The sequence below is a fragment of the Lissotriton vulgaris genome, chromosome 3_1 (genome assembly GCF_964263255.1).
Source record: "Lissotriton vulgaris chromosome 3_1, aLisVul1.2, whole genome shotgun sequence".
Taxonomy (NCBI): Eukaryota; Metazoa; Chordata; class Amphibia; order Caudata; family Salamandridae; genus Lissotriton; species Lissotriton vulgaris.
Window position 1 is genome coordinate 920586151 of NC_141689.1, and position 17922 is coordinate 920604072.

The 17922-nt window shown below is 41.9% G+C and overlaps 1 protein-coding gene across 1 annotated transcript in view; it reads left to right on the forward strand.

The window, feature by feature from the left end:
- The window catches only part of LOC147727212 (transmembrane channel-like protein 2-B), a 748500-nt gene that overhangs the window by 15869 nt on the left and 714709 nt on the right, over positions 1 to 17922 (forward strand). The window contains exon 3 of the mRNA XM_086963588.1: positions 12393 to 12551. Within this exon, the coding sequence (XP_086819714.1) occupies positions 12393 to 12551 (159 nt within the window). The remainder of the gene's footprint in view (positions 1 to 12392; positions 12552 to 17922) is intronic.

Here is a 17922-nt window from a genome sequence, read left to right on the forward strand (position 1 = left end):
TAAATCAGAACAAAACCCAGATTATAATTAATGGCAAATGTAACTTTCAAGATGAAAGGGTGATGAATAAGGCGATGTATCTTGGCGTTAATTTCACTTCTAATCTAAAAAATCTGGTAAAACTTAACGTGAATCCACTAATGAAACAAACAGAAAAAAGTTTAAGAAAGTTTCCCAACCTACACCTAACAATCATAGGAAGATGCAATCTAATTAAAATGTTATTTTTTCCTAAATTTTTATATTTTTTCCGCACAATCTGTTTAAACTTTGATCCACTGATATTTAAAGAAATTGATGGTATCTTTGCCCGTTTTATATGGGGGTATGGAAAAACTCGCAAAGCCAATAGATTTATCACCCTACCGACAGACAGAGGAGGTCTTGCGCTACCTAATCTTAAAGCCTACTGGTGGGCGTCAATTCTTAAATATAGTAGATCGCTGTTAATTTCAAACCAAGAGGATATTTTAGAAAGATCCGTCCCAACTCCTCAGGAACTTATTCTTGGCAAAGCAGCGGGTGATCATCTGTGGCGACTGACCTATGACTGTCATTTTAAGAAAGTGCGCTTCAAAACCCTTAAAGGAATCCACTCTGCCTGGAATCAGCTCCGCAAACATTTGGGGATAGGCCGGTTCTCGTATTATACTACCTTCATCTGTAATAAAAATCTTCCCGAGATCTTCTCTGACACTTGTATGAAGCGGTGGATCAGGTTAGGTATATTCCAATTTGCCTCTGCATGAACCAGTAGGCTTTAGCTCATTTGAATCCTTAAAAAATAAATTTGGCTTAGAACAGCAGGACTTTTTTAAATATCTACAGGTTAGGGACTTTATATTGAAAAAGGGGGGTGGTAGGGTAGTATTTCAGAGAATCGAGCTAATCGAAACATTGATTAATTGTAGCTGAGTAAAAATAGGGGCATTATATACAATTTAATTACTGGTTTTCACGACGACCTGGATAAACATATACATAATTGGCAGAACAAACTCGGTACTCCAGTTATTTCTATCCAGAAGGCATTTCAATTTTCTCAGTCACTATTAATGTCTCCTAAATTACAAGCTCAGTTCTACAAAACCTTTTTTCATTTATGCCACACCCCCTATAGGTTAGCAAAATGGAGTACAGGCAAAGGGACATCATGCCCAAGATGCGCGATGCCAGAAGCAGATTTAATAGATATGCTTGCTACATGTGGGGCACTTGGCACCCTTAGACGAGAAATTTCTACTTTTCTTTCAGAAATATTTGAGACACAGATAGAGATTACAACGCAGAAATAATATTGGGGGTAGATATGGATATTCAAGTAGATAACAGAAAGGGATTTTTGTTTGTTTCAATGGCAGTGCTTAGCATCTGTCTGGTCTCGTCTTAGCTAGACCCAGATCCCCCGACCTTCCAGCAATGGCGGGCGCGATTGCTATCAACCTATAGCCTGGAAATAGCTATATACAGTAGGAAGGGCATTAATAAGAAAAAGAATGGATTAGAAATTTGGTACCCACTTAAGCATTGGATAGAATATCTAGAACAGTAATGTCTCTAATTGCCAAGATGGTATTATCAGTATGGTTTTTCTTGTTACAATTTTTCATTTTGTTTGTATACTCAAATGTAAGTTGATCTTGATATTAGTTCGATGTAAACTTGCCTGTATTGGGGTGGGTGGGGAGGGTGGGGCGGGGTGTACAAATTGTTAAGAAAATTTCCTTCAATAAGGAATAAAAAAAATATAAAAATAAACCTATTTACCTCTGGGTGTTATATTACGTTCACACATCCATTATTGTCTGTAGGAGTAAGCTTGTGTGGTGATAAACTTACTCCAAGGTGGGGATAGAGTACATTTACACCTTTTGGAATCTATTTCATTGTACTGACTTTAGAAGTGTACTTTGTGAATACAATTGGGATTAGCATTTTGAGGTTAGTTATTTGCATTAGCATGTTAATCCCCTAAAATCCCTCTGCAACCATATTTCAAATTATTTCTGTTCTGTTTCATGTTTGGTGCTGAAAGACTGAGACCAACTCCTGTGCAGAGACTATACTACTGAAAAATTTAGCTTCTTATGGATGTCATATTTATATTATCCTTGATCATTATGTAATGTAGATCATGCAGCAACTGATCTCACAGGTAAAAATGACGGCCATCTATTCCTTTCTTTTGAAATTATCATAATGATGTCCAAGTAAATCATTAGGTATACCTCCCGTGCATGTAGTAAAACAGCTACTTGTTGTAAAAGCCTGCTAAATATAATCGAAGAGAAGTTGAGTTCTCAGGGAGCAAAGGCCTGTTACTGTCCACATGCTATGCAACCCCATTCATTGTCTGCCTGATAAGAGATTTGGGGCACCTTCTGATTCTGATACTAACTAGGAGACAAATCACTTGAGTTCTAAAGCAAAAAACTTTAGAATCAAAGGCCCCGTTCATGAGAACTGGACCATTCCTATATTGGTTAAAGTAGTTGCATGTTTTAGTTTCTTTTTCAGATCCAGAGTTTAGTGCTCTTTCATCAATCCTGCCATGTTACTAAATGAAGTTTCCATCTGCCTAAAATCATGTACTTCGACTCAGCCATAAAGTGGGTGGGTGCTTCAGCATAGCATTTTGAAAGGCAGTACATGGATGACTAATCGTATCAGGAATTACAAATCTTTAACAAAAAGTTTTAAAAATGTTTTATCCAGTATCATCTTAAGGATTTTGGGACCCTTAGCAAGACACATTCTGTGGCTCCATTATTCATAACAACTTTCAATTTTTTTGCCCACTTTCATGATAACTGTAGCCCATATGTTGTCAATCTTAAAGACTTGTGTTTCACACAAAAACTGTTAAAAGATATAAGAGGACACCAAAAACCTATAGGATCACACTGGGCAAACAGAGACAGAGGTAAAGGTAGGCAGAGAGAAGAGAGCTTCAGATCTAGAAATAGATAGAGGAGAGCTAGGTACAGATTAATTTACTTTGCCCATGTTAATTTCAATGCTAAATAACACATGCCCAAATAATGCAGAAGTTGTAGCAGGTAATCATATTTAGGCAATAAAATCACACACATGAATTAATATAATGAATTTACTGAAGTTAGCCTAACTACTGATGCCATGTTAAACATTCACTTTATACATTAAGGATGAGAGGCCTGTTTTGCACAAGATGCTTTTCTCTTTCCACATGCAAATGCTGCAATTCTCCATAAGCCTTTGATTAGCTAGTAAATAGGCATTTGGAATGCATTTGACAACTAATAGTGAAGTTCTCACTGGGTTGCGAGGAGATGGCAGAAAACTTGACTCGTGGGAAGAACTGCCTCAATCACAATATTTGATCAAAAGTAACAAACCAAGGACGTACTTCCATAGCTCATTGTGAAGGGGTGAGAAATTAGGGAGTTTACCTGCATCCAGAGTTTGTTGGACACTGGTTAATTGATGGGATTTGGGAACGTAAGATTTGCTACTATTGATGTTTTGGTAGAATTTTATTAGTTGCGTTCCTTAGAGTGCAGAGCTTCCTTCTTTTAGAGAGCTTCCCTTTCTCACCCAGAGACTAGGGGCCAGATGTAGGTAATTCATATTTATCGACTCTTAAATACCGAATTTTACTGATTCGGTATTTAAGAGTCGGTAAATATGAAGGGGGGAGATGTAGGTAATTCCAAATTGAGAATTACCGAATCGGTAGGGTTCGGTATTTATCGATTTGGTAAATACCGAATCGGTATTGCCCATTGATTCCTATGGGCCATGAAGCCCATAGGAATCAATGGGCAATACCGATTCGGTATTTACCGAATCAGTAAATACCGAATCCTGCAAGGGTGCAGGGGTGTCACTTTGACACCCTCTGGCACCCCGATTCCGGACTTGTGTGCCATGTGGCACACAGTCATGCCCTAAGGGCATGTCTGTGTGTCACATTGCACAGGTGTGCATGCACACATGTGCATGCACACCAGGATTCAGTATTTTACTACCCAATTGGATTGGGTGGTAAAATACCGAATCTGAAAGGCCTTTGGGACTCAGAAGAGTCCCACCTACATCTGGGTTTTACTGAATCGGTAAAATTACCGATTCGGTATTTTACAAAATCGGTAAATTTACAGATTCGGTAAATTTACCGAATCTATAAAAGGATGCCCCTACATCCCAATCACCAAATACCGGTCGGTAACGGCCGAATTCGGCCGTTACCGACCGATATTTGGGCTCCTACATCTGGCCCTAGGTACGGAGAGCTTGTTGCAGGAACAGAAAACAGACCTTAAGGATGCCTGCTGACTTTAAGTAGAGAATACCTTTCAGCTTTTGCAAATTTCCATTGCTTGAGTGCTAAGACTTCATGCCTGTGCATTTTCATTATCTAATCAGAGCACTTCATTTGGGTTTCTGAAACTGACACATTACCTTGCTTTTTGTAGATAATTGCCATTTATGCCTAAAAACCCCATTAATATAGATCGGGACTTTCTTCTATGGAACACACTTGCTTCATTTATTTGTAAGTCTTACTAATGTGGTATTTTAACTTGTCTTGAAAAATCGACTAATAGATTATTTGACTCCGTAAAAATGATGATTAAATATAATATTTCCTAAATTAATACATTAATTTGAATTAATTTGTTGAAAAAATAAACCTTTACCTCATAGAAACTCTCTTTATCAGCTCTTGTGAAGCCCTATTTGGTCTTGTTGACTAACAAAGTTCCACACGACCAATGGTGAGGGTTATTTAATTAGTATACTAGATAACTGAAATACAAGAGTCCTGCTCTGGCATGCAATTGCCCATTTTGCCCATGCCTTAAGACGTCAATGTTTAATTCCTCATTCTCAACTAGGTGTCTTAATTTGGACATAATAACTTGCGGTGAACAGTCCCTTGTTCAAGAATACCATTTCGTTTTTTTCACCCTATGTCTTCATTGAGGAAGTTCTAACATAGTGCAAGGTCATTTGAAGTTTTCATTGCTTCTGTTGGTAAACTTCTTACACAGCCTTTATGATGTGGGTGAGTGATTTCTGAGGCAGTGCCATTCACCCATGGTAAATATGGCTCTCTAAATGGCATGTTTACCTTATCCAAATCTATTCTCTTTTTATCTGATTAGTCTCATTTTACTACTGAGTTGAGAGAGGAATGATTCAATTTGTTTGAATATTTTTATTGAAGGTTTATATTGCATTACATCAAGTATCCTGGCAATCGTACACACTTTTTAAGATATCATAAAAAGTACAGTAATTCATGACTAGTAGCTATACATCGGACAGTGGTAAAATGTCAATTCGACAGTTGGTGTTATCATCCCAAACTTAGTCTCCATGCGTATCTGTAACTATTACCAGTGTCAAGCTATCCTACGTTCTAGGGACCAGTATTTACTCGTGAGACCTCACCTATCTGCCCCTCTGGGGAGCCCAATGCGGAGTGTGTCTGAGAGGTGGGTAGGGAGGGTGGCTGCGTTGTAACATAGGTGAATCGGTGCATCAGTTGCGCCCATTCAAGGGAGATTTGGTGTTTTCGTATGCCTTTCACCTCCTCGTCTCGTAACACTTCCTCCTCCGCTGCCCCCCATTTCTTCACTGCTCTTGTCCATGCTGCTTCCGGGGGTCCATCCGGGGCTCACCAATGCATGGTATCCCCCTTTTCGCTAGAAGGATGGCCAATGAGGCGAATCGGTATGGTACTTTCTCAGTTTTCCGTTTGCGGAACAACCCCAGGGCACTAGCTTCCCATGTGGGCAGGTTTGTATTACCAGTTACTTCCAGAAGGATATGATGTACCTGCCTGGATTCCGTGTTTGGATGACCTCTGTATTGCGTTGGTGTCCCATGATGTCGTAGGCGAGAGTTCCGATCTGGATCAGGATCCCTGTTTTGCACCTTGGGCCCTATCGCCGGAAGCAGGGGGGGGGAGGCTCCGGGGCCGCCGTTCGATTATGGTCCACGAGGTGTGACCAGTTGTGGGTGGTCGTCGAGGTGCTGTAGCTATGGCGCCGGAATCCGTCGTCTCTGGTGCCTAACACTGCGCTTCGGGACAAGTGTGTGTCAGTCTTGTTTATGTGGGCACTCACCCGTGTCTGTCTGCACCACGACTGCCCTCCACACACTCTGGATTCCAGTGCCGGATGGGAGTGGAGGACCAGGGGCACTGTCCCACGCTAGCACGATGTTGAGGCGGAGTGTAGGGAATTCAAGGGCACTGGGCTGCGTGGCGTTCGTGCACTGTGGCCTGCGTCTTGTGCACCTTGGCGCCCAGCGTGGCGGTGTGCGGCTGGCTGCGGGGTTCCTGAATATTGAGGTGCAGCCAGTGTAGGGGGCTCAGTTGTTTCTGTGTGCGGGTGCCACGTGGTGAGGCTTCCATGCTGCCTCTTCCGCTGGTATTCGCCCTGTTATGCCTCGTCTCCCCACCCCGCGCTCCGAATCCTAGCGCCGATCTGGGGGGGAGTTTTTTTTTCACAATGCCACCGTAGAGGCGCTGGCCTAGCGCGGTCTGTGCCAGTGTTGTGGCACGGACTGACGGGCCTCGATGGGGGTCCCAGTGAGGGACTCCGACCGCAATGTAGCACAGGGGGTATCAGGGTGAGCGATGTTTCCGCCCCGCGACCACCGATCCGTGGCCCGGAGTCTGCCCCGCATCCGGATCCCCTCCTCAGTAGGCAGGTGGGTAGGGGGGCTTTGCAGGCCAATGGGAAAGCTCCCACCACAATCCCAACAACGTGGCTCGGAGGAGAGGTTTCCCCGCGCGGGTCGCCCACCGCCAGCCGGGCCCGGTGAGCTGCCGGAGCATACGCTCTCACCTTCTGGTCAGGGGATGCCGGGGGGGCTCCATTCACGTTGCCGCCTCCTCCGTTCAGGGTACATCGGCAGTTGGGGTCACTCTTATTCATGGATGAGGGGACCCAGACCCGCCGCCGCTGGGCTCCATTGCAGGGCATTCATCAGGGCACCGCCATTTTCAATTTCCTCCCGGCCGTGGATCGGCCACCTCGTTCTTGTGGGAACCCCATGTCATATCGCGCCGCTGCGGTGCTGGGGGTTTCCCGGTGTGTTCAGCTTGGCGGTCTGATGTTTGGGGAGTCAGGAGAGGATCCCCATTGCACTTGGCGTGACTTTTGGCGGGCAGCCGGGACGGAGCTTTAGAGAAGCACGTCCGCCATCTTAGGCTGCTAGGCCACGCCCCCGTTGAGAGAGGAATGATAACACTTCTTACTGACTTCATTTCATCACTTCACAAAGCATCTGGGATAAAGAAAAATACTCTGTGAGAAGTGCTCTGAAGTTCTTCCTGTCGAGGAATGAGAGTATCCATGACATGTGACTATCCACTATACCCCGTTCTCCACACCTTCAGTTCCACATCAGAGGCATATGTTGGATTGTGGCTCAGGGCACTGGTGCATTTAGCTATTCTCTCTGGCCTAAGGTAGACAGCTATGGAAATGCATGTTAATGCAGCCATGGCAACTGCACGAGTATATGTGCCACAGCCCTCTTAAAATTAAGATATATTGTCTCCTTAAAGTAAGAAAGGGCCGGATGGGCATGGGTGAGGGACATGGTTGTGTCCTGTGCAGCCTCAGATGGTAAGATCAGGCTCAATCCTAGCATGTGAGGTTGTGCTTTGCATTTAGGCTGCAATAACTAAATAGCGTTTAAGGCTATACTTGGTATATCATGCTACATGTGTCCATATTAATCTGTAATAAGCACATAGGACTGTATCAGGCAAATCAGTCTTTACTTGGGTCTATAAGAAAGTGCCTAGATATATGACACTATACCGGTGTATAGTAGGCAGAATGTTGGTTTAGGAGACAAATCTAGATGTGCAAGTCTGTACAAATGCAGGAGGTTGCACTTGAGCACATATGGGCGTTCCTTGCCATATGGAGCTTATGAGTTTATACTGTGCCCTTTTCTGTAATGTGACTGGCCATATAAAAAGAAAATGAATAGAAATGTATGCATATGAGAATGTGCTTTTAATATGAGACAGTGCTGCGGCATATGAAGAGTTGGGCATCTGAAAATGTGTCTGAGCAAAAGAGTCTGTTCCTGGGTACACTAGGTTGCACTTGACACCTTATGGCAGTACCTAAGTGTGTTCCGCTGTGTCTTTGCATATTATCCTGATACTGGGCTTTTGAGGTTTCTTTTGGGCATGAGAATCAATGCTTGGTACATGGCACTTAAAGTGGGCATATCGGGCTGTGCTTAAGCATATGTGTTCCTGTTTCCTAAAAGGCTATGGTTTGGCATATGAAACTTGGGTTGGTCATATGTGCTGTACTGTGCGAAGGCAAACAGATTGGGAACATGGGCTTCTTGGCAGCTTCTGAGGCTGTCCCATAACATATGAGATTGTAAAAGGGCATATTGGTATTGTCCTGGACGTTCTAGAATATATATGTGTATATGAAAGTGGATTTGGCATATGAAGCGTTGCTAGGACATAGGATGATTGTTTTGGAATATGAGATTGTAGTTGAGCATTTGAGTCCATGCCTGCTTGTAAGACCTTGTTCCTGAGTATATGATGGTGAATGTTTCATGTAATGGCTGCCTTCAACATGTGAAATTGCAGCTGGCAATAAGAGGCTGTTTCTGGTTATATGGAGCTGAACTTGGCTTATGTTATGTATAGTTAATTATTTGTTGTTAATAGATAGCAACACCAGGCGTATTAATGCTGTGTGTGGACATCATTGCGTCTATGAAGTTGAAGGGGGTATAAGGAGTTTTACCTGGACATAGAGGAATGGACCTGCTCACATGAGCTGTTTTGAGCCTATGAATCTCAGCTTTGTGCATAGAAAGTTGTTTATTTGTATGTAAGGCTGTACATGGTGAAGGTAAGTTGTGTCATTTAGATACACAAGGCTGTGCTTGGTAATATAAGGCTAGGCATATTCATATGATTTGTTCTGGTACTGTATTTGAAATATATGGCTGCACTTGGCTTTTGTGACTGCCACCTGTAGAAGAGGCTATATCTGCACACATGGGGCTTTGTCTGGAAGATAATGCGGGGTATACGCCTAAGCATATGATGCTGGCACTTGGCTTATGCCTGGATACACAAGCATGGCCATTGTCATTTAAGTTGCCACTAACCATAACATGGCAATGTTTTGGCATGCAAGCCACCCTGACCAAATTGGGCTGTGCTTGGGGAGGGCATGTAAAACTATACCAGGTATATTATGCCAGTATCTTGGCATATGGAATTAACACTTGGACATAAATTACTACTCTTGGGCATTTGAAGCTATGCTTGAAAATACCGAACTGCAGACGGCATATACTTGCTGTGCTTGGCATATAATGCCACGTTTGACAAAATAAGCATATCTAAACTATCAGAATTTTGCCTCTGACACATCTTGTCCCCAGCTCTGGCATTTTAGGATAGCACACTACGTGATATTTGTAATTGCTAAAATGGCATTCTATCTACTTCTGTAAACCAATTTATTCTAATTAATACTAGTCTTATGGTTGTGGTTTCATTTACTGGATGTCACGTTGTCACTTCTTTCTAAGTTGTCAAGGTCACAGGTCATGTTTTGTAACTTCACCTGGTGTGAACCATCCTATTGGTCAGCATAAAAATTCAACCATTGAACCTTTGTATCCTAAGATTCTTAACCTCTGCTCCGCGGGGGTAATTCCCCCGCTGTGCTAGGGGGAGGGGGGGGGCACGCACAGTGCCCCGGTGGTCGTGATGAGCTCAGCTCGTCACGCAGCACGAGGGTGGCGCTGTGCTCATGACGAGCTGAGCTTGTCATGGCCACACCCATTTCCTCAGAACGTTCAGCACAGCGGGGAATTATCCCCACGTGCGAGCGTTGCGGCCGTTATGACGAGCTCAGCTCATCATGAGCACAGCGCAACCGTGCCTCATGGCAAGCTGAGCTCGTCATGAGCATGCATGAGTTAAGGCTCCTCTTAGAACATAGTGAACCACTGGAAATAGTTAAGTGCTGAAAGGTGTGTTAATACCAATTAATACTGACTGTGATTCCACCTTTGTATTACCATTGCATATAGTTTCTTAAAACATACCTCTGTTTACTTAAATTCAACAGCAATTTTTATTTATTAAATGTATTTACACTTATCCAGTTATAACATAATCACTTGGATTCATGCACACCCTAATTTTACACTTGCTAATGTCGTCACATGACTCATGAATTGTAAATGTTTGTAAGTATTACAAAAGCATGCATGAACATTACGTAATGAGAGACACTATTTTATTATGTTCCCCATCGAATTATTAGATACACTCAAAGCAGTATTTTACATTCTTAAACACAAAGAAATTTTGGGAAGTAGTTGACCCTAAAGAAACCCTTGTTGTATGCACAGTTGCCCCACACAGACTCCCCGGGGCCTATAAGACAACCTTTATATATTTTTAGTTGTCTCTATGTGTCCGAATCAGGGAGTGGAGTGCAATTTTTCACCTCAGTTAACCCTGATATCTGATATGCTGACATGGCTTCATCTCCACAGGTTCCCTGCATCATACTGTTCCTACCACATAAATTATACCTAAGACTGGTTGTAATTTAGAATACCTCCTCTGTCATAAAATGTTCTAAATATTGTTTCCAAATATTTTCTATTATTAACTCCAGTATGGCAATATTTGGGGCACTGTATTCTGGTTTCACACCCTCAGTTGACAACGTTGCATAAATAATGTAACATACCTGTCACCAGGTTTAAAATTGACAGAGGCAGTTTAAGTCTTTCTCTTCCCTTCCAAGTATCTTCTTTCAGAACACCAGAATTCAAAATCATATCATTTGATAAAGACAAGACCAACTGATGGGCCTTTGCAATGATGTTCACTTTTACACACAAATGAGTAAGTCTACAACACTAAGGCCCTCATTACGAGGTCGCAAGTCCGCCCGACACTGTTTCGGTGAGGGAAACATCCAACCATAGGTTGGCAGATGCGAACAACTAATTAGGAATCGACTGCACATGGTGTGGTCGCAAATTTCCATTTTTCAATGGGAGCTTGTGCAGCGGGCTGAAACCGCCCACATCACAAGCTTCCATTGAAAATCGAACTTTTTGCACATCCCTGCACCATGTGGCAGGCACCTCACACTGCCTGCCTCACGGTGTAGGGATGGGAGGGGGGCACCATAGGTCACCCCCGAGCCACAACCGGACAGCCAGGGGGAAGGGGGCACCAGTAAGGGGCCCACAAAGCCGCATTGCAACAGTGGTTCTGTGTCAGAAAGCCCGACATGGAACTGCTGCCAGACTTGCCATCATAATCCCAATGGCGAAAATACCGTCCGTTAGGAATTATGTGGCCCTTCTGACTGGCTGTCGGGCTTCTTGAGCCCATTGGAACCCAGTAGGATTTATTGGTTTAAACTCCAACAGTTGTCTTTGTAATATGGTGTCAGAGTTTAAACCTTAGATGTTGACCGGAAAGCCTCAGACCTGCAATCGAAGGCTTTCCGACAGACATCTAAATCAGGCCTTACTGATTTTTGCATATTCTGACTATCGAAAGGGAAATCACCTTTGAAGCTATCTTATAAACAGTGAGTTCTCTAAAAAGCTTTGCTGGATATTATTAAGAGCAACTAAAATAATTACTCCACATCATACTAGGTTACTAAGGCTACTTTGAATTTACTACACCTTCTTCAACAGCCAAGGTCAAAAGTAACTATGATTTACCAATGAAATAGGATTGCTCAGCATGGTATAATTACCTATAACATCCAGCTAATGTGCAAATATGAAAATGCATTACAAACCAGAGTTAAAATCCAACCAGGTGATAAAAGCCACCACAAGCCAGTACCACAATTATTTAAAATTACATAGTAATATGAATTTCAAAATCAAAACTTCAAAAACATTACACTCAATGCTCCCACACTGATATTAGTATTTGTATTGGTATTGGATGAGCAGCAATCAAGTGTCAAATGGCATAATTTGGAACTTCTGTTACACAACTACTCTGTTAGAACAATCTGCAAAAAAATTGCTAATGTTTGGAAATATTAAAAAAAGCAAAACTGTAGGCAGTGTGAGCCTCTTATCTTCAACGAAAATCAGAAAGAGTAAAGGTAAGAGACAAGTTTTGTATTTTAGCCATTACTGGAATTGTGCTACAGTCTTAAAATGTGGAGTTTTACTCATGCTTAAACAAATATATTATTGTATGTAGTATTCAAAAATGTAGTTTTTAATATGCAACTAGAATTTGTGTCAGACATAAAATCTTTGTGGTGTAGACAGCTCATCAAATCAATTTTTGAACACATGTTATTAGACATTTATAAACTTTTATCTTTTAGCTCATCATCATCATCATCCAGCTCTTCATCCTCTTCTGATGAATCTTTGTCAGAGGGCGAGATAGCCAGGCTAAAAGAGCAGGTAGAAGAAAAGAAGAAATTAATTGCTTGTATAAGGAACAAACCTTGGCGTATGAAGAAAAGATTGGCATTGATCAGGTAATGTGGACAATAATTTGTAAACAAATCCTGTTTAAGGTGAGGGATTACAAAACAGGTAATTTATTTTTAGTAATTATTTTTTCCTATTCGTTTATATTTGACAAAAATTGTTGAAAACATTTTAATTGGGGTGTTCTTGATGAAGAGTAAGTAGAATAGGATAGGTGAAAGTGAAAGCATGCAAAAACAATGGAGAGCTAACACCCTACTGAGGTGGCTTCTGCTTAATATAGTTAATTGAAATCTCCTGGCACATTGTAGAAATGCACTAATGAAAAGTATTCTTTTCACAAATATCATCAAAGTGCAAGAGTTACCTTACAAAGGAAACCAAGGGACATGATTTAGAGTTTGATGGAAATGGGAAGTCATCAGTTCAAGGTTTCTCCACTTGTCGAAAATCCTGTGGTAGAAATGTTCTGCCTTAACATCATTCCGCCATTAAGGTCTCCACCGGCATATAATCCTTCAACAGGGTATATGCCACTTCCTACGCTCTCCGAGGACATCCAGTGTGTACTTCTCGGGTGGCCCAACGCAGCAAAACTGGCAATTATAAATGTGTACTCCCGTCCAGTTAGCGCATCCAAGGAATCGCCTACCCTAGAGGATCTTGCGTCCTTTTTGGATTCTTTGCCCAGTGACTGCAAAATCGTCCTGGGCGGAGATTTCAATTGCCACTTCAAACCCCTGGAAGGCTTAAAGGAGGGTGCCCTTACCACAGAAGATAACTTCTGGGGTGTTCCACCATGTTCATTCCCCCATCCCAAATCCTGGTCTCCACTTGTTGTACAAATTATGTCCCTAACCCTGAACTATGCATTGAGGGCTTGCAATGGCCGCAACCCCTCAGACTGTCCCTCCTCGTGTACCTTCAATAGGAAGGGTCACGAATCCAGGTTGGATTACATTCTCGTTGACATCAGCTCATGGTCTAGGGTTCAGGATTTCAGGGTATCTCCCCGAACTGATAGCGACCATAACGCTCTCCTGTTAGATTTGAAACATCCAGCACCCTCTGCTGACTCGCTATCCACTAACTATAAGGATGACCCGGGAAATTTGGCCCTAAGTTCCAATAGACGTAGGGTTAAATGGGCGAAAATAGTCAGTACTGAGGAAAACATTAGGAAAATCTTTGATATTGCAATCCCGAAGTTTGCGGAACTAGACGATTTAATTAATCAGCCTGGTTCCACGGACTTTAATTCCAAACTGGGGCAGATACATGCAAATCTAGTGGGTTCCCTAGCAGAGGTTTTACATCCTGTGGCTGCCCCACGGCGTAAAAAGACACGCACTTCACTCTGGTATAACTCCTCCTGTCGCAAGGCTAAGCAAGAATTAATTGCCAATATTAAGACAGGGTCAGATAAGGGTGTGATCGCCAAACTTAAACAGGTTTATAGAGATGCCATTGCGTTAGCAAAAAGGGAGTGGGATTGGAACCATTGGCATGATCTCTCCCTCGCATTAGAAACCAGAGACTCTAAAAGATTCTGGTCCCTGGTGAATAATGGTACTGGAGAGGCCAAAGCTGCCGTGGAGCCAAATATTGCACCATCTGTCTGGGAGGCCCACTTTGGCAAACTCTACCAGGACACCATATTGCCTGCCACTGAAGTGGCTCACGAGGATATATTCACTCCTGCAGTTGGGTTGGAATTCACTCTTGGTGAGGTAGTGGGTGCAGTAGAGAGATTGGCAATGGGGAAGGCTCCGGGTTTAGATAGGTTGCCCGGTGATCTCTTCAGACAATATCCTGAAGTCTGGGGCCCCTACCTCCTCATTTTATTCAATGCCATCTTGGGAGGTATGGAAATCCCCTGTACTTGGCTGGGAGCAGAGATAGTGCCAATTTATAAAAAGGGCTCTCCTCTCCTCCCAGCCAACTACAGGCCGATTAGCCTCATAGATGTTCCCCAAAAACTCTTCTCTCGTCTCCTTTTGGACCAGCTCCTGGATTGGATGGAGGCAAATGAGATTCTTAGTCCTCTGCAGCCTGGCTTCAGAAAAAATACGTCCACCATGGACCAGATCTTCCGCCTCATCCTCCTGTATTGGAAAACGGTGAGGATTGAGGGCGGGAGACTATATATGGTGTTCGTAGATCTGAGGTCAGCCTTTGACCTGGTCCCACGAAAAAAACTATGGGAGGTCCTTCAGGTGCTGGGCGTACCAACCGAGCTGCATGCCATAATCAGGCTGCACGATGGCAACTATGCGCAGGTCAGGTGTGGGAGGGATGGAGCGCTCTCCGCAAGGTTTCCTGTTCTCAGGGGGGTTAGGCAGGGTTGCGTCTTGGCGCCGACCCTGTTCTGCCTCTTTCTGAATAGTGTTATATCCCACCTTGATGGAATAAAAGACAACGACGCCCCTTCCCTGGCAGGCAGGAGGGTGCCAGCTATCATGTTTGCTGACGACACCCTCCTGCTTTCCAAAAGTCCAATGGGGATCCAGAGGATTCTGGATGGATTTGGTCTTTTCTGTAGACAACACGGTCTAGAGATCAATACAGAGAAGACCAAATTCATGATTTTTAATCCCTCACCTAAGAGCAAACCAAATCCCACTCTGGGTACGGCCAGCTTAAAAAGGGTTACAACTTTTCAGTATCTGGGGGTGACTCTCCACGAAAATTTATCCTGGGAACCCCAGATAGTGAAATCTCGGCTAAAGCTGACCCAATTATCTGGTGCAATCCTGAAGGTTGCAAATACATCAACCTATAAACCCATAAGTCCGGCTCTAGAACTGTACAAAACGCAAGCCAAGGCGGCTGCAATGTACGGCAGTGAGCTTTGGGGGTATAGAGCAGGTCGGGATCTCGCAAGAGTAGAAAATATCTTTCTCAGACGCCTACTGGCTCTCCCCCGTGGCACACCCCTGATTCCCCTGAGATTGGACGTGGGTCTACCCCCTATCGCTGCTGAACTGGAGTCTAAACCAGTAAGATTCTGGCACAGGCTCTGGTCCACCAGCGAGCTTGAACATTACAGGAGTGACCTCACCCATGTATTGGCCCTGAACCAACGAGACAGAATTCCCTGGCTGGCCTTTGTTAAGAAGGAATTGTATCGGCTAAACCTGTCTGAACTCTGGGAAGCCCCTGAAGCAGGCTGCCAAAGGTTATCCCGGAAACGACTTGTCCAAATATACAAGCAAAAAAGCCTCGATCTACTTATGACATCGACCAATAAACGGCACCCTAACTGAACGTTCCTGCAATCCAAAAAATCTTATGAGTTTGAGGATTATATGGACATTATTTTCCCAATCTTTGCTAGGAAGCTGTTTATACAGTGGAGGGTTGGTACTCTACCGATCAAAACTTTTACCTCCAAATGGCTTCAGAGCGATGATAAATCCTGTCCTGGCTGTAATTCTCACGATGAGGAAGAAACCCATCTTTTTTTCTTCTGTCCTGCATATTATAGACCCAGGAAGTACTGGTTGGTCCCTCTTTGCAGGAATTTGGGTTTTAGGAGCTACATGAATGCCTACAGAGTTTTAAAAACCAGTACTCTGCCTCATGTAATTTTTGCTGTGGCGAAATTTATCATGGCCATGTGGCTCATCAGGAAAAAATTGTTAATTGCACAAAACCCCCAAGTGTGAACTTGTTGTTATATTCAAGGACTGTGCTTTTATCATTTATGTCTATTTTATTCCTGATTATGATAGACTTTTTCCCTCATCTTCCCTAGAATGACGCGTTATTTGTTTTAAATGAAAATGTGTTTTTATAAATGTAACTCTTTTTTTCCCTTTTTTAAATGTTGTCAGTTGTATATAACATGCATCTTTTATGGTCTTATAGACCGAAATAAAGAATTTTTGGATTGGTATATGCCACTTTCTACACAAATCAAATAATGTTTCTTCACATCCCTCTCTAACAATAGAATTAGATGTAAAGTACAATATTGTGGGCAGATTCATAATGTTTCATTGTTTCAATATTCAATGTGCTATGGGAACTGCACATATGAGAATAGGTTTATAAAAAATGAAACATTTATTGTAATGGCCCTAAGAAAATTTGGATATGTTCCTGTATCCAATCCAGTTTTCTGTGTGCATACATATATGTTGGATCTATTCTAAAGTTTTTGACAAGTATTGAACCATATTGTGGAGACAATTTTTACCTACCAAATCATACCACAGTTTTACCAATAATAATCATTGTGAGCATTCACCAAAAATATACAGTAGGTAGTGTTTGACATGCATGAAATTTGAGGCCTATCGCTGGTGACACGCTGATGAGTATTGATTTTATACCTGTAACAGTACACTCAAAAATCTCACTTCAGACAAGAATTTGAAACAGTGATGTCAAAACCTTTAGCTGCCAATATTTCACAACAGAATGCACCCAATGCTTCCTTACACACTTCTTTGCTTTGGGTGATAGAATTTCACTCTGCTTTGAACAGCAAAAGCAGTTAAGAATAAAATCATTAATCAAAGGCTGTGGATTCTTCAGTCTGAGTGTTAACATTTGCTCTAGTTCTCAAAATATACATTATTTCTTAGTTAGGAATTGTACGACTGACACAATATTGTGGTAAATAATATCGTTGACAAAAATATAAAAATATAGAGTCATAAATATTGTTTACCACAATACAGTGCACCTATACTTATAAGGGTAGGTAGAAGACTATCAGAAAAAATGTCGCTGACACTAATATTGTCCAAAAATAGACAAAAATATAGATTTTTGTAATATTTAATAGAGTTTAAAGTAATGTTAAATATTTTAATATATATATTTAATATAATGGAAATTAAATACATCACGATAATATTTAATACTATATATATATAAAAATACATTAATACATATATATATATAAATATATATATATATACATAATGAGCAAGGCGGACTTGTCCGCCCAAACACGTCTGATCGTCTTTCTTGTAAATAAAGACCCTTGATTACGAATCCCACGGAGTCGGTGCCTGCTTTTTGGAAAACTTGAACACAGGATTGGGTTCATATATAATATATATATATATATATATATATATATATATATATATATATATATATATATATATATATATATATATATATATATATATATATATATATATATATATATATATATATATATATATATATATATATATATATATATATATATATATATTCTCAAAAGCAAATGTCCCAAGATGAGAGGAGCACTTCAAAGCTGGTGCCGGCGGCAAGGTTCGGGACACCCTTGCAAGATACTTTTTTCAGCAAAACTGTCTCCATAAAGAAACACGCCGCACACTGCTCCGTTTATCAAGTATTTTGGTTTATTTTCTGTGGGTTTCCCACCACCTACGCGTTTCGGACATAGATCTGTCC